At 46.2% G+C, this 24,404-nt stretch overlaps 1 protein-coding gene across 4 annotated transcripts in view; it reads right to left on the reverse strand.

Annotated features, from left to right (window-relative positions):
* Window positions 1-7,616: 7,616 nt before the first annotated feature.
* jade2 (jade family PHD finger 2) overlaps window positions 7,617-24,404 on the reverse strand; it is a 102,045-nt gene continuing 85,257 nt past the window's right edge. For 2 of the 4 annotated variants that reach the window (XM_076031906.1, XM_076031905.1), the window contains exons 11-14: window positions 22,565-22,682; window positions 16,742-16,873; window positions 10,849-10,994; window positions 7,617-10,252 (exon numbers count right to left, since the gene is read on the reverse strand). In XM_076031906.1, coding sequence (XP_075888021.1) covers window positions 9,509-10,252; window positions 10,849-10,994; window positions 16,742-16,873; window positions 22,565-22,682 — 1,140 coding nt within the window. In that variant the 3' untranslated portion in view covers window positions 7,617-9,508. The remainder of the gene's footprint in view (window positions 10,253-10,848; window positions 10,995-16,741; window positions 16,874-22,564; window positions 22,683-24,404) is intronic. The other 2 variants (XM_076031907.1, XM_076031908.1) reach the window with 2 other exon arrangements.

Consider the following 24,404-nt stretch of genomic DNA (forward strand, 5'->3'; position numbering starts at 1 on the left):
GCATAGAACGACGTGCCGAGGAGCAGAGAAGAATGGTCTGCTCCTCATGCAAAATGCCATCCGTTTGACTTGACTGGAAAAAACTAGATGCGCTGTCAGGTCGCAACAAAGTTTCCCAGTGATCCCCTCTGATCTCGCTGGACACAATGACTCCCTGACAGTAAGCAAACTGCTTCAGTTTTACTGGTGCGCTACGATTCAAACCCTCTCCACTTCCATCATCTCTCCTTCCCGTCTCCTCCCAATACTTCCTACTCCTCCCCTTTTTATCTATTACAAGATGTCGCACCAACGTTAACTTTTCACATTCCAATGGGTTGACAATCATGCAAACAGAAACATGCAGAAATTGGCAGTTCAATTACATGACATTGTTTATTCCCAAGGTTCATTTATTGTCTGCACCCCATCCCTATTCTATGTGACGCCTATTGTGGCAGTGCCACAAACTGGCTGCTAGCAGAAACAATTATCAAATGGACGCCTTGATATTCTTCAATATTTGTCCCTCCTTTTGTGGTTTGGCAGTCGCTCGTTTTGCAGCGTTGGAGAAAATACCATCTTCTGTTGCGTGGGACGAAGATGAAACCAAAACCTTGCCTCTCCTTGATTAAGCGCACTAGTCGACAACGTAAAAAAGAATAGCAAAAAAACAAACAAAACCTAGACAAACGGAAAACCTGATTGCGAGAAATAAGGAGTGTGGATTTCGAGATTGTCTGCTGTTCATTACTAGATTCGATTGATGTTGTTATTTTTTGTCTCCACTGGGAAAATATGACGCAATGATCCTCCATTGTTGCTGTTGACCCCTGGCAAAGTCTCCCTGTCTATGTGAGTCTGGAGCTGCACCCCTGTGCCGGAAGGTCTGGTTGGGTGGATTCTCACGCCCACACCAGCACACACACCACACTCTTCATTTCAGACCACCAAATCTTCTGCAACATCATTAAAACTCCTGCCAGCCGATGTGGTGTTTTGCAATAAGTGTCAGAGTTCTGAATTCACTGTAAACCCTCCAGTGAAAATGATTCCTCCAATTCAATTTTAACTGAAGCACACTGGAGTTCGGAGCAGTCTTGGGATATTTTTGGCTGCCTTCCTGATCAATATCCTCTTTGGCAAGTTGCTTTGTTTGCCTTTTAGCCATTTTCTGGATTCATCTCAATGCAGACAGAAACAGAACCTGCCCTGTAGAGTAGCTAGTGTGTGTTGACCATCAGGCTAAGGTTCTTCTCTAATTTACAGCTGAAGGCATGGATAAAAACAAATCTGAAAAGAGCATTTCAACATGAATCATTGTTTTACAACAATGCGCTTAACATCTGAATCCAGAAATTACAAGTTTGCGCTGTCAGGAGCATTGCTAACTATTCTGTAATGATGCGTTTGGCTCACCAGCTGCCATGGATCATTATCCTTCCTGCAGGCAGCCACAGGCTCCTCTGCCACTGTCTTGTGTAACACCACTGTGGCATAATTCTTATAGGAGCAAAGCAAAAAATATCATCTGATTGATTTTCTCTGTTAACACTGGATGGGACAAATTGCATATTTTTACGCAACGTGTCAAAAAAGGTCATGGTTTTGACCTATTTATCGCTTTCTCAGAAAGACGGGTAGTAAGGGTGGGTTTGGAAAAGACAAAAAAAAAAAAAAGTAAAAGGACAATTTACATTTTAACGGATGGTGACTGATCCAGAGCTAAAATAGACGTCTGTCAACCTTATTTCTGAAATGTGAAAGTCACAGCTGTGTGACACTGTGAAGAACAGTGAGGCAGAGAGTTCAGTTAAACACAGAAAGCACTGCTTTATTGACTGCACTGGACTGGATTGGTCTGGACCGGATCAGGGAGAACAGGATATCAGATGAGAGGGGGATTGAAAGGGGTGTGGTCAGATTGGGGGTGAAGGGGTGGGTAGGTGGGTGGGTGCTTGGTTATGCAGGTCGGGGATGGGTCAAAGTGGAATGCAGCCATTGTTAAGGCAACACAAACAGCATGCAGATACAGTCACAGGAAACATAATCATCATCATCATCATATTGCTTTTCAAAGTCTCGCTCAAAACATCGAAATTGTACAAAAAGGAAGAAAATAGGTTTTTCGCACTAATGAAAAATACACTTTTTGTCTTTTTTTCCCTCCTACAAAGAAGATTCTAATACAAGAAAATAAATATAGCAAAAAAGCCAAAAATAATTTAAAATAGCTCTTCTTTTTCATATATGTTCAATTTTTTTTTTATATGTTCAAGTTCTCTTTGCTATTAACAAATGGCACAACATTCTTTGAAACAAAGAATACAGAAGGATAAACTCCTGCAACATTCATATTATTGTATTGAAGAACCGATGCAGAGTGGAGGAGAGACCGGACGTGAAAACAGAGATTTTAACACCTGGAAAAGGACAAATAAGGACACGGGTCCAGTTCTGTTTAAAACCGATGATTCTTGCGTGAAACCACGTCGGCAAATGATATCTAAAAATGTCACCGCAGGTGAGAGAGAAGGCAAATGGAAGGACGAGAGAGGAAGTACTTCAATTCTGATTTTTAACACATCACTGTTCTTGCAATTTTCAGTTCATTTCATGATTTAAATGTGCCGCATTTTAAATGGTCATCACAACATCTGGCCGACTCCTACCGATGTCAGCGAATCATGTGACATGTCAGTAGAACGGGGAGCGTTGCGCACAGTGGGCACTGGCCACCTTCAGTAGGGAGGTGGCTGCAGAACGGGATGAAGACTCTGAGGAGGAGGAGGGTCGGGGGGTTTAAGAAGTGGAGTGCAGGAGGTGGGCCCAAAAAGACGCGTCACCTCACTAACAGCTGTGTTTGCGCTATTTAAATCACAGGCAAAAACTGAACAGCAGGGGTCACATCACAGGGAGCATAAGACACAAAGAGCAAGAGAAGGTCTTCCAACAAGTGGCCGTAAGCTACATGCGAACCAGCTGTGCTCCTGGTGACTGCGGCTGCAATTTCAAAGCGATATGAAGAACCTGAATTAGAGAGTTGGAAAGAGAGAGAGAGAGAGGGAGGGAGGTGGAGAGAAAGCACTGAGCAGGGCGGAGGGCGAGAGGTTGAGAGGGAGGGACGGCCACGGCATTGTTTATATTAGCCGCTTGTTAAGTCGCCCGTGCGGATAGGCTGCAAACACAGCAACGGGGGAAAGAACAAGTTGTTCTCTTCCTGTCTGCTCCGCTGGCCCTGGTTCAGTGAACACTTCAAACTGGAGCCGTGCAGAGTGCCCTAACCAACCCCCCCCCCCCCCCCCAACCTCCCCACCTCACTCGTATTTCCACGAAACGTGCCCATCATTATTTGCTCTTAAAGCTACAGACATGGAACCTCCCCTCCTCCCCCGCCTCTCCTTCTTCTTCTTCTGTCGATGATTATTATCTACCTGTCGATATTCTGATGCTCTGAGAGCGATGTGAGTAGCGGCAGAGGTGTCTCTGTTTGTTTGTTGGGGGTGGGGGTGTGGGGGATTCAGGCTGGAGGAGAAGAAGAGGTGTGGAGGCAGAGTGATGGAGGCAATCTGCACAGATGCAAGCTTTTAGTTTCAAGGACAATTTCTGCTCTTTCAAAACGAGCTTGCACGGATCTTTTATTTAACTGATGTTTTAAGGATCAGGAACCTCTTCTTAAAAAAAATGTAAACAGCTGCACAGGGACTGTGCTCCCTGGCAACGGTTCCACCAAACGAAGAAGTTCAATAACTGACACGCTGCCCAAAAAAACCCAACGAATTCTGACCTTTAACTTGACGGTATTGCATTACAACTGCTTGTTTTCAGCGTTTTGATGTATTTGTGAATAAAGTATTTTTCAGCTCTGGCCTTCAGGGGCGGTTCAAAGGTGAGCTGTGACAAACAGGGAATTGGTCTGACTCGCCACCACCACCAGATAACCGCCACCTCACAACCAACAAGTGGGCCTGCCTCTGCCTCCACAGCAGCTCTCGACTAAACCTCCAATCTGTGCGGTGGGGATGTGTTGAGACCTTAAAGCCGTAATGGAAGAGAGGAGCGAAGCGTCAGTGGGAAAAACAGAGGAAGCGGAACATGAGTCAACTGTTTATAAGCTCGATAAAAGAGTTGAGACGGCCAGCTAAAGCGTTACAAAAAGGGAAATCAAAACAGCTTCCCAAGCCTTTTTCCAAACACAGAAAATGAAAAAGATTCTCTAGTAGTAGTAGTAGTAGTAGTAGTAGTAGAAGCAGTATTCCAACAGTATTGTACAATATTGTAGATGTGTGTAAAAACTCCAGTGGTACGCAGCTGTGTGGGTTTTTATGGCTGATGAGAGGCAGCAAAGCAACAATGAAACAAACTGTGTCACAGAGAAGAAGCACAGAGCGGCTGTTGAATCACTCTCAGAAATCTTCAAAATGTCAAGAAATTTGCTCTGATTTAATTAGCTTTGGTCTCAATTTCAGGGCTTGACACTGTAACGTCTACATAAAATATTTCACTTCAGTTAAGACGTTTCCTTTGAATGTAGGTCAAGCAGTGCGTTTGTGTCTCAGAAACAAAAATTCAATCCTTAGTGACCTTGGGAAAAACCCAAGCGACTGACCGAGGAAAAGCAACCCCTTTGGAAGACATCACTTGTGACTGCTCACCAGATTATTCAAAATGATTTATTTTCGGATTACACAAAAAGAGTTTTGAATTTTGAAAATGCCCAGTGTATACTTTAAGATGCGTCTGGAATCAGATAATTATGACATGATATATAAAGATTAGCAAATTATAAAATACTGCATCAACCATCTTTTGCACAACAACTAAGACTGTACCTGCTTCCCCAAGACTCAGTGCAACAATCAATAGATAGATTTTTTTTACATAAACTTTCACATTACAATTGTTTTTCTCATTTTCCCAGAAATTAGAAAAATGCATTTTTTCTTCTTTTTCAGTTTTTTAAAAAAGCAGACCTTTTGGAAATTTGCCCTCTGTGATGTCACAAAAGGCACTGATACCACTCCAAGGTTAGCGGCAACCTGAGTCAGCTTCGCCCTCTGAGACGACCTTGTTTACGTCCGCTTCCAAAAATGTGAAAGATCCAACAAACCAACACTCAGCCAAAACCCAGTATCGATGCAGGAGGCTGCGAACAGAGGGCTAAATGCACTGTTTCCAGAAATCTATCTGGAGTTTTTTTGTTTTTAAGATTAATCAAGCAAAGATTTGCCACTAGATATATGGGGACCTTTGAGTTTATTGGCTTCCAGCAAAACAGCCACAGAAAAAAAGATCAGAAACAGAAAAAACAGAGTTCCTGATCCGCCTCCTGTCTGCAAAATGATCTCTGCCTGGCTGAGGAAGCTGTGAGGGAGCCGGCCCTGCCGCTGCAAGTGATGTCTTTCCAGAGGGTTTTGCATTGGTGTCGGTGCAGTGCACACCAACCTCGTGAATTACAGGGAGGATTCCAAGTGCCCGAGGCAACGAAGCGCTGGCTCTCCACCAGCGGCTCAGCACAAGCCGAGGTGGAGCACGTGGGTGCGTTTCTCCACCTGCTACTACATGTGCTGACGTTGAGCACACAAACACGGTCCGCGGTATTCCACCAAAACTTCTACGTGCGCTGACGGTTACATGACATATCGAAAATCAGAGCACCCGGTGGCCCGGGAGCCCGAACCCACAGCGGCGTACCACGTGGAGGACTAAAGTTAAAGTTGTATTCTAGTGGATATTGATTTAAGAAAAAAAAAACCTTGAAAACCTGAAAAAAAGACTCCAGTCTACAGTATCTACCAAGCGTAAGGAGAGGGCATTGAAGCCACACTGTAAATATAGAATGATAATAATAATAATAATAATAATAACCAGTTGTATATGCCAAGGCTGCACAGGACAAGGGGGAAAACCCCCCCGAATCAACAGAATAATTTGCCGCACAAGATACTGGATCAATCTTTCTTTCTGCGGAGGAAACATAGCCAGTTGAATTTGTTTTGTTTTTCCCCCTTCATTCCCATGCAGCCTTTGCATTTCTGCTACCACATGTTAAGGCCGAGCGTGTGCGGCCCTGTCTAAAAACACTGTCTACAAAATTCAGGCTACTCTCAACACTGAATACTGAAATCGCCATGTTTTTCTCGGCAACAGGTGAGCGCTGACAGCCGGCCAGGAGAAGGATCCCGCCGCTCCCAGACACCCCCCCGTTGCAGTTGTTGTCGTTTGTTGTATGTTTTTTTGTTTTCTTTTGTTTTGTTTTATCACAGTCGGTTTCCGACTGTTCGGGAGGACGGCGGCCGATGCAGAAGTTGACGTTATTCTACTCGTCCTGACCTGGAACCACAGAGGCTCTGACGTCAACCTCTTAGTGGCCTGAAAAAGGGGGAACGTGAAAAATAAGAATGTGACTCTTCTGCTGTGGCTGCAGCTGCCTCGCCACCTGTAATAACTCTCTTGGGTTAATAGGGGGCGCTCATCCTTATTGATGCAGTCATAGACAAATACACTATTCATCCTGTATGTTGTGACCCTGTCATATATCAGCACTGGTGTGCGTGTGTGTGTGTGTGTGTGTGTGTGTGTGTGTGTGTGTGTGTGTGTGAGATTGACAGGGATGCAGGCTTAACGTGTGTAATTCTGCTGGGCCACAGCAGCTTGCAACCGGCTGCCCCTCCCTCTGACCCTTCCCACACTGTAAATGCACATCAGGGAAAGGTCCAGGAGGAGATCTGGATGAGCGTGGCGGTATCCTGGACCGAGAACATTCGTCAACCGCGGTGTGTATGTGTGTGTGTGTGTGTGTGTGTGTGTGTGTGTGTGTGTGTGTGTGTGTGTGTGTGTGGTTGTGTCTTTGTGTAGAAAAGACGAAAAATTTGCTGCCTTGAGAGATGCTTTTTTTTTTTGTCTTTGGCGTGGTCACGATATAAGGAGCATAGGCAGGAGGCTGTTCACACAGGAGGGAAAGAAAAACTCACATGGAGGTGTGTCAGTGCATCAGGCCTGGGTCAAAGCAGCTCTTTCCAACGGGGTCGCTCCAATCTGGAGGCAAAAAAGGGCAGGGCTATGCCAATTGAAACAAGCAAGCAGTGATTGATCCGACGCGCCCGATTCGTATCTGGTAACTTGGGAAAACTGCAGATTATCTGTGAGTGGAGAATATTTAACCCAGGGCTGATGTTTGTGTCATACTGAGGAGGAACATGCTCAGTAGTCAATGTATCCCAGTTCAAACAGTGAAGTTTCCAGACATACACACATCGAGTTGTGTATATATATATATGTATACATATATATATACATATATATATATATATATACATATACATATATATATATGTATATATATATATATATATATTTATATATATGTATATATATATATATATATATATATATATATATACATATATAAATATGTATATATATATATATATATACATATACACACACACACACACACACACACACACATATATATATATATATATATATATATGTGTATATATATATATATATATATATATATATATATATATATATATATATGTCTAAGTGTATTTGTGTGTATGTATGTATATACATTAACATATACATATATACACACACGCTGTATACAGGATAAAATATGCAGGTATATATACTTTTTCTTCTGTATTTCTTCACTTTAACAATACATTTTTAAACCTTCTATTCTTTTTTTTGAAGTATATTCTTTTTCTTCAAACCCTGAGAATATCACGGACTACTTTAGTTACAAAATACAACTCTGCGAGAGAGAACAACAAAACCTCAGTTTCATAAAAAAAAAAAAAAATCTTCTTCTTCTCCTTTGTAACAAACAAATGTTAACCCAAGAGCGCAAGTGTGCAGGCCTCTGAAGCCGATTGTTACATCGTCAGGATACGTCAAACGGGAGAAACCGGAGCCATCAGTGACCAGGAGCTGGGCCACGTAAAGCTGCTGTGGCCAAACTGTTTCTCTAATTTCTCATTAAAGGAACTGACTGGCTTTGAGAAACACTTCTAGAGACCATTAGTCTTAGAATATGTAATTTTTTGACTGCAACTTGGTCCACAATTTGTGCCCTCAAATTTAAAAGATTAAGGAGTCTGAACGGAAATGACCTACATTTTAGCAAATAATTTCACTGTACTGAAGCTGTTGGAGAAACAAAATGCAGAAATGGATTGATTGGCTGCTAACTTGAGTCAACTTCTCCATGTGCGTCTGCTACAGCAGCAACGCAGCCCGACTCGGTGCTTGCTGACGGCTCCGGCGATACAATTGTGGGGGCGGAGTTGAGTTGGGTGGGCAGGGCAGGCAGCTTTTGATAGTGGGGAGGAGGGGTTGGGTGATTCTGCTTTGCTGGACGGTGCAGAAAACCTTGCAGATTAATGGCAAAACGCTGCGTTTACATCCTTGTTTCAGGCACTAGACAATCGTTAAGGTGACAAGGAGCCCGAGTTTGGCTACAGCCGCGCCGTCTGATTGTTACAAATCCGATTGAGAGACGACTGATTGATCTGCTTGCTGATTGTTTGGTGGAGCGATTGGGGTTTTAACATTAAGGGGGGCAGGGCGGGTGCAGGACAAGCGACAGAAGGCACAGTTTATAGATGGACAGATTCAAAATTAAAAAAAATAAAAAAAAATAAAATTGAAGTTCAAACTGACCACTGGGAAGAATCTGAAAAGCAGCCGTCGGACGTCAGACCGAACATTCCGACGACCGACTGCAACGTGAGCCAAAGGGATTCGCTTCTGGTAGTTTGTGTGTCTATGTGTCTGTGTGACAGTCCCAGTGATGTCACCAAGGGGTGGGGGGGAGGGCGCCGTCAAACAGAGCCGACGCTGACTCCAAACCCCGAGTGAGCATCTATTATACACACACGAGCGCTTGTGTAACAGCTCCTGCAACCAGCTAGTTGTGCTTTTTTTTCCGAGGCTAAATAGAATGTCGCTGCCTGACACAGACACAGAGCAGCTCAGCTCGGCTGTGAAACTGTCGATTTCCACTGAACGCATTGAAAGGGGCTCAACCGCATGCGCCTCCGACCGACACCGCGTGCCAAGCTTGAGTTACAACAGTAAGACAAAATCATAATAACCATAATGCCCAGAAGTGTAAGTTCCATCAGTCTGGCTGATAATGAGGCCAGAATCAGGTTCTTCAAAGACCAGGAACAGAGTCTGAATCTAGAAAAACAGAAAAGCTAATGTTTGTTTCCTATTTGCTGAAGGTTGTTTCACGTCTGGTAGCGAGCTAACAGTGAGGACGACGGGCAGATGGCTACATTCAGATACCCCTCGCCCCACCAAATTAAAAAAAAAAAACTGTAGCAGGAGAGAGCTGGAGGACGATGGGTCCTCTGGTCAACATGACAGCGTCTGGTTGATCACAGCCATGTTGTGTAGCTTGTACACTGGGCACAGATGGAGAAGAAAACAAAGAAATCAGCCAGTAGGAATCCGCTCGGAAAGTCGTGTCTGAGTGCGTGCGTGTCTCTGTATCATCTGGAGTCTCGACTCTTTAGGATGCCAGCACGCTCCTCCTCAGCAGGTCCTCGCTCCCAGAATGCAACTGGGCCAGGCGCAGTTTGCGTCTGCCAACTCGTGCGTCCGTGTGGCTGCGCTCGCCGTCGGAGAAGTAGCCCCGAGTCTCTCCGCCATCCAGGCCGGGTGTCTCCTTCCCGGCGAGCGGGACGTCCCGGGGCTCCAGCTCTGCAAGGCCCCCGGCGCCGCTCAGACCCCGCCCTCTGCTTTTACCCTGGCGGGAGAGGCGGAGCCGTGCGCCGCCACCACCGTTGGGGAACGTGAGCTCTGGGCTGGACGCCGGGGGCAGAGGGGTGGCGGTGAAACCGGACCCGGGTCTCGTTGCCACGCCGTTCCCGGGCGGGACGCCGTCCCACCGGTCCGGGTCCTCCGAGATGTGGCAGGAATCCATTTTGGAGATGGGCGGCTGCGGCGGCGGGTCTCTGTGCAGGTCGGAGCTCCTGGTCTGGTGGTGGTGGAGGTGGTGGTGCAGGGCCCTGGAGGAGCCGCGGGGTCTCTCGGCCCTGTGGCCGGACTTCTCCTCGGCCGCGCCGGTCCACAGGTTCTCTGTCGACGAGGCCTCGGCGACCTGCGGCGTCTGGCTGGGCGAGGGCGAGCGGAGACCTCGGCAGCGGGTCTTGCTGCCGCCTCGTGGCTTGCGGCCCAGCTGAGGCGTCTTCCAGGCGGACTGCATGGAGTTCTCCATCATGAGGTTCAGCAGGCTCTCCTCTCCCTGGAGGAGCTGGAGGAGAGCGGAGAAAAGAGGAGAAGAAGGGGGAAATGTGTTTCAAAGTTTAAGCAGGTTTGTAAAAGTTGCCAGACTGTCAAAGCAACTCCTGCTGCCTCTCAGAATTTTACTTGTATATTTTAGAAAGTAGTACCTCCTCGTTCACCTGTGTCCAGGAAATGAAAGGTTAGGTTATGCATATACATAACCTAATGTGTTTTAATTTCTTTTTAATAAGCATTTACAGTGTTTACAGTGAACTGGTTAGGAGGCGCCATTTTCAGCTTGGCCTCCACTGGAATTTGCTGAACCAAAAAAAAAAAAAAAGAATCAAACTTTATATATACTTTATTAAAAATGCAAATTTTCGGTGGAGCTGAAGGTACGACATGTCTAAAGCAGGGGTGTCAAAACAGATAATCTGAAAAGACCCGCGGGCCAACACCGCAGAGATCGCACCCATTGGCTGATTGCATTCCTGAACAACAACAAGGAATTAGCAGGTCAATCTCCCGCTAATCAAAAAACAAACACACCCTACGGGAGCAGCCAGTTGTGAACCGCAGCCCTAAAAGAGGAGTCTTCAGCGTTAAAGGCTTGAAAAGTCCCACCTGATCGGAGAGCAGGCTGCCGCTCTTGTCCCGGTGTTGGGCACCCAGCGTCCACTGGCTGAGCATGTCGTCGGCAGTGATCTGAACCGACTGGGCGAGCCAGCTGTCGAACAGGGAGCTGTCCAATGGGAAGGACTTTGACAAGCCTGCAGGTAGAGCGAGAGACGCAACAAGCTTGATGAACGCAAAGAGAAGTCGTCAGCGCTGAGCGAGATTGGGGCAGTCAGAGTGCACCAGCACAACAACCAATACCTGCAAAACAAGTCCATGAATCTAGCTACAGCTTTTTTCCATTTTCTCTAAACTATCTGTCTTTCAGTCATAACCTTTTCCCAGGGGGGGAGAAAAACTAAGCAAATAAAAAAAGCATTCCCTCTTCCCTCTTCACTGGCACTCTCCAATATTCCCTTTCATGTAGAGTGTCTCTTCCATATAAACATCAGATAACACAGCATCAGCAACACATGATTAAGTGCAGTAAGTGCACATTTTCAGAGTAAAGTAATTTTTCTCCTTTTATTCCCTTTGTTGATCTGTCAATCAAGACAGCAGGAGGTGCTGTCAGCATACACATACATGCACGCGCACACACTCACACACACGATGCTAGTCATGTCCATGATGCAGCAAGTCTCTAGAGCTCTGCTCAGCTCCTCCTCAGAGGGGGAGGAAGGGTTGGAGGGAGGGAGGGAGGGAGGAGGAGGTGACAGTGCAGGTTGAGCTCGGCAGGAAGGAACGAGACTCAGGAAGGAAGGAGAGAGCGCCCGATGTTTAGCCGCACCAAACACAGGAAGCAGTGGGCGAAAAAAAAAAGGGCTTAAAATTGACATTTCACAGTCTGCAGCCAACGTCTCGCACGTCCACTGCTCACACACAGAAAATGCAGTGTGAAGGGGTTGAATCTCAGCAGGTGACAGGGTTCAATTAGGATGCTGGGCATTCTGCACTAGATGGATATGGTGGATGCGATGTGTTAATGATGTGTGTATGTACACCGCATTCCAAATTATTATGCAAATTAATGTTAAGTGTCATAAAGTTAATTTCTTTTGGTTTTCCAGTGAAACTCATGGATGGTATTGTGTCTCAGGGCTCTTTGGGTCAGTGAAATCAATGTCAGACACCTGTGTCAATTAGATAAGATAAGCAAAAACTACTGAAGAAGGAAGTTCCACATTAGCAGACCACCATTTTCAAGCAATATGGGAAAGAAAAAGGATTTCTCTAGTGCCGAAAAGCGTGAAATAGTTGAATGCCTTGGACACGGTATGAAAACCTTAGATATTTGATGAAAACTCAAGAGTGATCATCGTACTATTAAGAGATTTGTAGCTGATTCAGAGCACACACGGATTTGTGCAGATAAAGGAACAATTAGGAAGGTGTCTGTCAGACAAATGCATTAGAGGGCAGCTACTAAAATGCCATTACAAAGCAGCAAACAGGTATTTGAAACTGCTGGTGCCTCTGGAGTCCCGCGAACATCAATGTGTAGGATCCTCCAGAGGCTTGCAGTTATGCATAAACCTTCCATTCGGCCACCATAAACAATGCTCACAAGCAGAAACGACTCCAGTGGGCCCAGAAATACATGAAGACCAATTTTCAAACAGTCTTGTTCACTTATGAGTGCTGTGCAACCCTGGATGGTCCAGATGGAAGGAGTAGTGGATGGTTGGTGAATGGCCACCATGTCCCAACAAGGCTGTGACGTCAGCAAGGGGGTGACAGAGTCATGTTTTGGGCCTGAATCATGGGGCGAGAGCTGGTCGGCCCCTTTAGGGTCCCTGAAGGTGTGAAAACGACCTCTGTAAAGGCTGTGGAGTTTCTGACCACTTTCTTCCGTGGTACAAAAAGAAGAACCGTGCTTTCCGTAACAAAATCATCTTCCTGCATGACAATGCACCATCTCATGCTGCTAGGAATACATCTGCATCACTGGCTGCCATGGGCATAAAAGAAGACAAACTCATGGTGTTGCCCCATCCTCCCCAGACCTTAACCCTATTGAGAACCTTTGGAGCATCCTCAAGCAAAAGATCTATGAGGGCGGGAGGCAGTTCACGTCCAAACAGCAACTCTGGGAGGCTATTCTGTCATCCTGCAAATAAATTAAAGCAGAAACTCTCCACAAACTCACAAGTTCAATGGATGCAAGAATTGTGAAGCCCTTATCAAATAAGGGGTCCTATGTTAAAATGTAACTTGACCTGTTAAGATGTTTTGATTGAAATAGCTTTTGATTTTTCAGTAAATGCAAATGACCATTTTCAGTTCTTTACAAACAATAACATGGTCTGCTATCATTGGGAAGTTTGTTCACTAACATTTGAATTGTACTGTAGGTTGATGTCTTGAAAATGATGATGACTTCATTTATATTGACTATATAGGAAAATTAGAGAAAAAAATAATTTGCATAATAATTTGGAACGCAGTGTATACGTGTATATGTATATGTCTGTGTACGTGTATATATATGTGTGTGTGTATATGTATATACGCTTCCTCCCACAGTCCAATAACGTGAGGTGAATTGAGAACTCTGAATTGTCCGTAGGTGTGTATGTGAGTGCGAATGGTTGTTTATTGTTGTTGTTAGTTCTATATATGAATATACATATATATATATATATACATATACACACACAGACATACACACACACACACACACACACACACACACACACACACACACACCACATATCAAAAAAAGTCACATGATCAGCAGCTGCTGACTGATCTGAATGGTTGGGGCTTCATCAGACACGTGGCTGCTCCTCCACCAGTTTCCAGCTTGCGTCATTTCTCGTCCATTTCGTCATTCGCGAAGACGCTGCCGCCACCGCTGCTAATTTCAAAAACAATCTCCCCCAAAAATCACCTGCGGCATATGGGTGCTGCTAATAAACAGTGTGGCTTGGAGACGGTGCGTCAGAGAGAGGGGGGGGGATCTGCTGCAGATCTGTCTTCTTGATCCCTCCTCGGCCCTCGGAGGAAGACAAAAGCCCCGGGAGTGAGGAGCAGAGCCGACGGAGAACAGATGGCGTGACGACGCACAAACACACAAACGCAGGCGCACACACATGGACAGTCGCACCAAGCGATACAAGCGCATACGGCACGCTAAAACAAACACACAGATGACACACTGAGACAGAAATGATATAAAGTCGATATAAAGACCGACGGAGGACGTGACGTGAGCTGCACTCGCACACAAACGTTGCGGCTGATCTGCGTGGGACGATTCGCTTGATGCAAAGTCGCGACCCTTGTATCCATCGGCGTCCAGATGGAGAGGCAAGAGGCGGATTTACGGTTAACGCAGTTGGACAACATGGGAATGGGATCAATAAAAAAAATAAACAGAGGGAGGGATGGAGGACGGAGGAAGGCATGGCTGCAGTTATCTCGGCCATCAAATTTGCGCGGCGATGAGAGCAGCGGTGGCAGAGACCTGGCGTTTCGGCTCAAAGGGAGGGGAAAGACAAGGAAGAGAGCAAAGAGAGCAAAGAGAGAGGGAAGAGAAGAAATTGTGCGTCATCTCAAGGCGGCCGTGTGGGCGGCCGAGAAGCTCGAAGCGCCCAGATCGCATCTCGATCGTGCTGGGAGACAAGAGAGTGTTGGTAATAACAGGGGCGGTCGAGCAGTCGGCTGGGTTAAATCAGATGAGCCTGTTGCAAAAAATAGAAAACAAATCTACCTCTGTGGAAACCAGGCAGGAAGCAACGATGTCTAGTAGACAACGCTTTCAATAGGCAAAGAAACTGAGCCTGTATTTCATACAGAAGGCAACTCAATGTGCTTTACATGATTAAGTCTGAGTACCGATAGTATAACAAGGTGACTATTGGTATCAGATTGATGCTGGTGTGACGGGATCGATGCAGTTTCTCGTCTAGACAATCGACAAACTCCAACTCCCTCACAGCCTCTCTCCCAGTCTCTCGAAGTCAACAGTGAAACCGCAGTAGTGACTTTTTTTCTTAGACGACTGTATTTAGTAAAAGGGGGGGATTATTTTATCATTTGTATACTGTTAAACAGTTTTTAATTAATTTAAAAAAACATGTTTATCTGCTGTGGCCCTGTGATGAACTGGCGCCCTATGACAGCTGGAAGAGGTTCCAGCAGACCCCCGTGACCCTGAGCTCAGGAAGAAGCGGTTTGGATGGATGGATGAAAGGATGGATGGATGGATGGATGTTTATTTGGCTAACATCACATAACGATTCAAAATTAAATGACATTTTCAGTAAAAAGTATCTGTGTTTGCGATACCAACACTGTGCTTGGTATCGGAAGATATGGTATCGGATGAAGCAGCTCGGGGTTCCCGTCCTGCCGTGACAGCCGGGAGCCTTTGGCGCCGGCGCCGCCTTTGGAGGCTCTGAGCGCCGTTGTGTCATGTTCGCGTTTTCCGAGATCACAAGAGCAAACGGAGCTCGTCGCCGCGCCGGTGCGACTTGTTGACGCTCGTTAACGCCTTAGATTCGTTGGCCGTCTCAACATTAGACACACGCCATCTGTTAGCGCTCATATTTGCGGACGGGGAGTGAAGTCGGAGGGAAAGTTTAACACCGCGTGGGCAATTTATTCTTTCTTGCTTTTTATATTAAGGGGATGAACACATATTGTCAGAAGGCGGAATGGATCATCGGGATTCACTTTCATTCAGGGCCCCCTCGGTATGAAGAACGCGTGGCCCTACTGCTTTATGAGGGAATATTCATGAGTGATTAGCTGTGGCTGCACATAAACAAGGATTATGCAGGTCGGCACATCCGCCCACATAAAGAAACTATTCATAACAGAGCAGCATGTTGTTGGGGGGAGCGTGAAGATATGAAAGGCTGTTTTCCTTCCTATTTGCCCACACACACACACACACACACGCACGCACACACACACACACACACGCACACGCACGCGCACGCGCACGCGCACGCACACGCACACGCACACGCACACGCACACACACACACACACACACACACACACACACACACACACACACACACATTAAATGAATGCAAATTTTGTGTCTTATGTGCGGCATGATAATTCCTGTTTCAGATCTTTCTCTCTCTCTCTCCCTCTTTCGAAACTTTTCGGCCACAGTGAGAAGAGACGAAGGCTTTGACAGCCTCCTCCTTTCTGGCCGAGCGGCCGGGACTTCTCCCTCTCCGCAGTGTCAAAGTGTCGAACAGAAGCTCGGCAGAAAAGAAGGCTCCATTCCGACTGGCGGCGGCGGGCGAGAACACTCGCCAGATAACGCGACATTGTGGGAAACATTACATGCCTGATTTATTTTCAGTTTGGTGTCTTTTCTGAGCGGCGCTCCAAGATAAAGGCCGCTTAAATCTAAGACAAGCCAGCCAAAAAACGAGTCGTTGAAGAGATAAATGTGCCATTCCGAACAAGTTTGTCCAGCTGAACTGTCGGCTCACATCTGTTTAACCTTTATTCATTCATGTGTGAGTGACGACTGGCTGCTGAGAGGCTGATCCATCAGCCTGGCAGTCGAGTGCCGCTAAAGATTTTTACCATCATCTTGGTGAAACCTGATCTATGCCGGGAATCGAGTCAGAAAAAGATGCTGTCCAGGGAATGACCAACGGTCCTCCGCGGGAAGATTTCATTTCTTATCGCATTGATTAAATGCCAAATGAAAGTGAAATTATCTTTAGAGATTCCAACTGGAACGACTGTAGTCGTACTTACCCAAAATGTTTCCCCCATTAAGCTTTTATGACAAAAAGCTTTTAGTCACCAAGATCTTTCACACGGATGCACAAACACAGACACATTTACGCCACTTTGATGATTTCGGTGATTTTGGAGAAAACACACACACACACACACACACACACACACACACACAATGTACCTAGCTCTTTTAGCAGGGAGCCGCTCTCTGACTTCAATCTCTCCTTTTTCTTCTCAGGACTACTCTTCCTCCTCTCCTTCCCTTTATCCTTCCCTCCATTCTGCTTCCTCTTTTCTCCCTTCTGGCTTTTCTCTGTAGGGAGACAGAAGGGGTTTTTAGTGGGTCTCTTTAAATTACGACCTGGATTTACCTGGAAGGCGAAACCGCGAATCCGGCAAAACCTCATTTTTTATTTTCATTTTTTGCGGAGTTTAGCTGAGAAAGTGGGACTTAATATGGTGTTATGAACTCGTGAGGTGCCTAAATTGGAAAGACATGAACATTTTTTGCAACTGCTGGGTGACGATGCCACATTTTGGCATAAAACTGCACATGTTGAGTCTCAATTCCTGATTTGTTCAACACAAGCGAGACTTTAGCATCCTAGCCTTAGCATCGCATCACTGACTATGAAAATCTTTTGTTTGTATTTTTTGGTGATCAGCGATTCATTTTTCACAAGAACAGATTTCCAGTCCCCTTCTAAACCTATATAATGACATGGGACAGTTGCGCTAGCCAAACAACGGTGAATGCAACTGATTTAACCTCTTCTGGATTCGTGCTGAGGCACGTTTGCAAGGTCAACATCACTGAACAACGGTGCCATCAAGTGCATTTCCCAAACAGTTTTCCAAATCTCTGCATTACATCATTCATACTTTTTCCAGGGAGACGAATAACCAGTAAAAAAACTGATGTGACCGCAGTGGTCTGGCCATTATCAAACTATGCCAGAGAAATCAACAGACCACAGACAGGTGGGAGATAAGAGATGTAGAAAATATGGCATAAAAAAAAGACTGGAAGTGTAAAAAAAGGAAAAAAGAAACGCTTCAGGTCATGCTTACACATGAAACGCCGCTGCAGCAGGTGCACGGTGGAGGCGGCGCAGCTCAAATGAGAGCGTACAACATGTGGATCAAAGAAAAGCAGGAAAGGGGAAGAGGTGGGGGTGAGAGTAAAAAATGGGACCTGGGCCCTGGTCCGAATGGCAACTTTAAGTGTGGTAGAGAAGCTTGTTCACAGAGCAGCGCTCAACTCGATTGATCAGCGGGCAGCCGATAGAGGCCAGAAGCTAAGTGGCGACCCTGGAAGCCCTGCGAGTCCGTGATGGATAAACTGTCAAAGAGCCGCGGTTCATCCTCAGTGACAGGTTTTCTCTCTCGCTCTAAAAGCCCTGGATGGGTGTTTACTTTCCCGCTGAGAGGAGTTTCCTCCGCCGGCTTCATCTGACAGTCGAAGCACACGCAGTTTTCCTCAGAGGACTGAGACTCTGAGGTTCTGATGCACTGAGTCGCTGCGACTTTTTCTTCATTTCTACAAAACCCAACAAACTGGGATGTGGCCGTTCACATTTCATCTATTGTACAAACGCAGTGGGAGTCTATGGGCGCGACACTGACGCTAGCGCCGGTTTGCCCCTCAGGCCACTGAGAGACACGGTGTTTGACAGCTGGCAGAGGCTGCACAGCGCCCCCTACTGCTTCTACTGCTGCGGCAGGCTGTCCTCCCACCCCAGGACACGTTGACCTCTCCCTCCTGCCAAGCGTGACGCCTTAACTCGGCGAGGTAGCGAGCAGAGGCTGACGCCCGGGGCTGGCTGGGCATCAGTGAGTAACAGCTGTTCTGGGCCAAATTAAAAGGGAGGAAAAAAGGAAACTGTCGGCCGTTTTTAGAAAATCTATAATTGTTGTTTTGATATTAGTCATGGGAATACAGTTACGTGTTTACTTCTGGAAACAAGTTTGTTTTTTTCATATGAATCACACTCACACTCAACATGTGAGGAAATGATCCACTGATACTCGTGAACGCAACACAACATCAACATTGTTGGTTGTCGCCTGCTGGAGGCAACAAGGCTGCACAACTCTGCTGCTGCTGCTGCTGGGCGTCATGGGCCTTTGCTGTGTGTATGAGTGTGTGTGTGTGTTTGTGTTGGTGAGAGTGCTTTGAGCACGCACAGCTTGGTGGCCATTAAAGGGCGAAGGCGGATAACTTATTTTGCTGGGTTTCACTGTAAAAAAAAAAAAAAGATAAAATAAGGAGCACAATCCAGAAAATGAGAGATGTCTTCAATCAGTCTGATTAACAGCCTGGGTTGTAAACTTGGTGCTTAAAATGCACAGCAGAAGTTTTATTCATCGTCTAGTTTTAATGATTGCGACTTGAAATGATTCCAAATCTGTCGGGAAGCGCAGAATGAAGAAGAATTCATCAGGGGAGAAAAGAAAATGCTCCTGAATCGGGAGACCATTTCAAAAAAAGTGAGACCAATCGGATGGTTTTACTGGGCGGCCACATTCACTGCAAAAACTATCACAACTCCCTCACTTGCTTCACTGGCCAGCCAGCCAATGAGTGACACCTTAAGGTTTCCCACTACTATCAAAAACAGCTGACCTGTGTGGAGATGCGAGGCAGCCGGGAATGAAGCAAAACACACCCAGTTCCCCCCAGTGTGAAAATGCTGCAGAGTGCAGAGTTGTGATAAAACATCCACAACCGCTCGCTGTCGCTCTCTGTATTTCCTCCAGATTCTCTTCTCAGTCCAGGCCAAAAGTGCACGTGGAGCTTTGACTTTAGTCCATTTATTTCTGTGGTGACGTCTCGGCCCTGAGTCGGAGCAGAGCGTCGTCCTCCACACGGCCCTGCCGCTGCCGCCGCGGTCGAGTAAAAAGCTTCTAACAGCTAATCATCTGGTTGCTGCTGCAGCTGCTCCGTAACAGGCAATAAAACTCTGTGTAAGTGAGTTTGTGTGTGTGTGTGTGTATGTGTGTGCATGTGCGCGAGATGGCCATGACAATTCATGCCTACACTGTGTGTACGGCTGTCATGGCCGGCAGTGGGCCGTCCTCACGCTCGCTTTAGCGTGAAGCAGCAGCACATGCATGAATGGAAGTGGGAGAGATTTCACACTGTGACTACTACTGTACGTGCCTGTCTATGTGTGTGTGTGTGTGTGTGTGTGTGTCTGCAAGTGCATGAGTGTGTGTCTGCAGTATAGAGAAGGAGAAAGGAGGCGCACGTGACAGCAGAGTTTACACAGCGAGCGCAGCAGCTCAGGTTTGCAGAGGACGGGAAAGAAGAAGGTTGGTTTTTAAATATTGTGTTTATTTAAAGGGCTGTAAAAACTCTTTTCTGAAGGGGAAGGATTTTTTAATATATGCATATACAGTATATGTATGTGTATATATATATATAGATCTATATTTATATCTATATATATATTCATGCATATATGTATATTTTACATATATATGTATATCTATACATACATACATACATACATACATATGGATGCATATATACACATAAACACAAACATATATATTCATATATATATATAAATACACATTTATATGTATCTAGATCTATCTATCGATCTATCTATATATGTGTACACACACACACACACACACACACACACACACACACACACACACACACACACACACACACACACACACACACACAAACCTACACACAGATCTAGTTTTGTTTTGAACGCTCTCATCCCTCCCAGTCTCCCTTAAAAAAAAAGCACTTTCTCAACATTTCTCTCATTTTTTCCTCCCCACTCTCTCCATCTAATCTGATCTTGTTCTTTTCCATGTTCCGTCGGCTTTGAAGGTCTCGTCTTTGGGTTTCCAAGGACACCTGCAAGCTCTGCTAAAATGTGCCTGCCCCTCTCCTTCCCTCCCCACCCCACCTTCCCCCCACCCCATCCCAACTGCCCCTCCCCTCCACGCAGTCTGTAATCTCAGCACAAATCCAACCATCAGCAGCGGAAACCCCTTTTCTTTCACACACGCTCCCCCCATCAGATGGGCGCGCTCGCCGGCCCTCTTTTGTATTCCGCCGTTGCGTTCCTTCTCCAAATTTCTCCTCCTGCTCTCCTACGCTCCCTCGCCTCGGAAGGAGCGGCACCGGCGGGATTTGTCTTTTTGAAGTGTGTGATTAATTTCCTCTCTCTCGGTGCGCCGAGCGGCGGCGTGACTCCGTGTGTCACCGCTGTGTCCCATTTCTTACCTGAGCTCATTAGCGCAATGTGGGGAAGTTTTTTTTTGTTGTTGTTGATAGTGTCCCTGCACCCTCCCCCCTCTCTACCCTTCCTCTGTCCTTCCTCCCCCACACCTTCTCATTCTCCCTTCTTCTACCTGCTTTTTTCATCCCATTACCTTCCTGTCCCTTCCCATCCTCCTCCACCTGCATCCTTATTTTCTGAGCTGTCCTCGCGCTTCAACACACACACACACACACACACACACACACACACACACACACACACACACACACACACACACAGAGCGCAAAGAGCAGATCAGAGAGGCCACTTCTAACCACTGTCAGCTTGCAACAGTTAAATTGGAGCCGGAATGTAAATGCAGTGCACCTGCTGCATAACTATAATACAGTGTGCTTACATGTGCATGCATGTGTGTGTGTGTGTGTGTTTGGGGGTAGGAGGTGCAGCTCTTGTAGTAATAATCCAGTTCCATGCAGTTATGACTGATGACGACGTGACTTTTCTAGGGGAGTTTCCCATCAAGACAAAATGAAAACGCTGCTTTCTGGGGATGCACAGAGAAATTTTTGATAAATCGATCACGTGAAGCCAGTCCACCGGTGCGAGGGAACGCGAGAGCGACACTCGGAATACGGAAAAAATAAACCTTGGAGGGCAGAGAGAAAGCTTGAGAGAGAGAATGAGATGAAGGAGAAAATAGAGGGAAAATAGAGGCGAAGGGAGGAAAATAGGAGAGGAAGATTAACGGCGCAGAGGAAAGAGTTGCTGCAAGGTGAGGGACACAACAAATCATTAACGCAGACAAGCTCATCCTTCACTCTCCAGTGCGCTCTACCGCTCTCCAACACACACGCGCACACACTCACACACACGCACCCTCTCTCTCTCTCTCTCTCTCTCTCTCTCTCTTTCCCCCCCTCTAATCGAGGGTGTGAATAGATATGGCTGTTTAGTGCCAGCGGCGCTGCTCCCGGTACCTGATGGTAGCAATTTGCTGAGTCAGAAGCTTTGCACCGGCTGTGTATGTGTGTGAGTAATTGAGTGCATGCATGTGTGTCTTTGGGAGTGTGAAACAGAAGGAGTCGGTGGCGGTGGTGGTTTTGGGGAGCAACAGTGTTTGGAAGATTTACTGGGTCGCTGCAGTCAAAAAACAAGCCGTCAACACTCCCAGAGTCACCGCAGGATGGTTCTGCTCTCTACCTTTTCTTAGAAGTAAAAAGGATTACACACTGGAGCTGCACAGGTCCATGCCAGGTTGCCAGGTTGCCAGGTTGCCCTCATAAAATCCCCCAACATGTAATATTGTGACCTCAGAATTCAGAGTAATTATTATACAGAAGAGCAGGCAGCAGGCAGTAGCATATACAGCAGCCTGTCGCTCCTTCCTGCAGCGAGCGGTGGTGGTGTGAAAGGCTTGTGGGGTCAGTGGTGTGTGCAGAGTGGGTCCATCTGTGAATGTGTGTGTGCAGCATTGAGCTGAACTCCTCGGTGCACGTGTCAAGTGTGGCCTAGCGTGCAAAAACGATGACAAGCCTCTTCCAGGACTGTCCACCCACTGCACTTCAACCAGGAGCTGTGAGCCACTTCAGCTTTACCAGCTCCCCGGTTAGTTTTTTCTTTTCTTTCAACTCCCCTTTTGTGATGGAAGCGACTGTGTTGGCGGCCCCGTGTGCACCTGCCCCGGCTTTGGAGCAGGTTGTGGAGAAAACAAAATAAATAAATGAAGGTATAATAAAAAGGCTGTGTCTCACCTCCGGCGATGTCCTCCTCCAGCAGCTGTATCTGCAGGTGGAAGATCTTCTCCTGCAGGTCGCACAGGGTGTGTTTCATCCTCTCCCTCCGCGTCACCATGTAGCACAGGTTGCGCACCTGAAACGCACGTCGGCTTTGATCAGTGTCTGACAAACTGCAGTGACACAAACAATCCTCTCAGGGTTCACAGTGGCTGTAGTGTCATTTCTGCATAATGTGTCTCACACGTAAAAGATTGAAACTGTGTTTGGGGCCCATGGTGCTACATTTTGGATAAAAGTAAAAACAAATCTTGTCGATATTCTAATATTCTCCCACCACTTTTAAAACCTTTCAGCATCCACCATTCTCTCATTTCTAAGTACAAAATAACGCATGAGATTTTTTGGGGGGATGTGAGTCCTGGACGATTTATTTACTATATGAATTCTGCTTTTCAGAGAAGACGAGCTCTAACTGCTGCACAATTATAATGACTGAACTGATTTCATTACAATTCAATCTATTTATTTTTCATGATCTGAAGAGCTAGACTGACTTTCAACCGTCCTCAGTCCAATCTTCATCAGGAATGAAAGTTAAAGCTGAATCAAACACAATGATGAGCACAATATTAGCAAGTTCTCTTATTTACTTTTATGATACAGCAGCTGGATGATGGTTTGGTTGTGAGTGTGACTGTGTGTCTTGTTTCTCTTCAATGTTTTGTTTCATTCATCTTAAGATCAGAGCCATTTTTAACATCACAACGTCAATTAATGTGTGTGTGTGTGTGTGTGTGGGGAGGGGGGGGGATAGTTGGTTGGATGGTTGTGTGGAGTGTGTTGTGAAGCCACTTCCTGTTTACTGCCACTGAACCACTTCCTGTGCTGCTGTTGCACTCAGAGACAACCCCCTGCTGAGACCCGCCCCTTCCTCCATACCACCCAATGACTATTGTCAATGCTTCTACAAGCAGAGGAGCAAAGGAGACTAATGGGATATTGTGTGTGTGTGTGTGTGTGTGTGTGTGTGTGTGTGTGTGTGTGTGTGTGTGTGTGTGTTTTATTGGTTTTAAATTGGCAGCAGAGAGGAGACAAAGAGGGAAGAGAGCCGTTAAAGAGGCAGAGAATAAACCTAATGGAGAGACAATAGATAAACAGCGGCTGGGGGAAGAGACAGACAAGAGCAAAAGGCTGAGTAAACAAGATTCAGCGATAGAGCGCTCTCTCTCTCTTTCTCTCTCCCTCTCTCCCTCCTCCCCTCATCACAGGACGGTTCCATCAGCCGATAAGACAGAAGCTGCGACCGAGAGATTCATTGTCTCGACCAAAAAGCGGAGACAGAAAACTTGAGGTTTGTGCTACTGCAGAACCTTCAGAGGCTCCAGGTTCTGAGAGAGAGGAGGGGTCAAGAGAAGAAGCTCAACCGATTGTCTCGGCGGCTTCGACCTAAAATTGCAAAGGCAAACTAAAATCTGTCTTTCTGCTTCAGTCTAGCTACAGGACAGTGCCACAGGACATACAGCGTCATCAGCCAGTTCCAGAGTAATGTTGAGCATAAAGTAGTAAAAAGTCCTCTATAATTTGACGCTTAATAGACATGTATTCACACCACTTGCTGCTAAATGGTCAAGTTTGAGCTGGTCCACATTTGCAGTGTATCACACACATCACAGCAGCACCAGTGTCGAGCTCAAGTACGTTCAATCACTTTCGAGCCACCTGGCGGAGTTTAAAAGGTCCACGAATGTATTGAAAAGTCACTTTCCTGCGTGTGCTGCCCTTAAAAACTACATCTCCCACAATGCAAGTGCAAAGTCTCAAGCATCTGGTAGAAGGCAAAGTGGGAAAAAGGTGA

This window comes from Nelusetta ayraudi, unplaced genomic scaffold (genome assembly GCF_046127955.1).
Source record: "Nelusetta ayraudi isolate G7.1 ecotype Tasmania unplaced genomic scaffold, CSIRO-AGI_Nayr_v1 ptg000033l, whole genome shotgun sequence".
Taxonomy (NCBI): domain Eukaryota; kingdom Metazoa; phylum Chordata; class Actinopteri; order Tetraodontiformes; family Monacanthidae; genus Nelusetta; species Nelusetta ayraudi.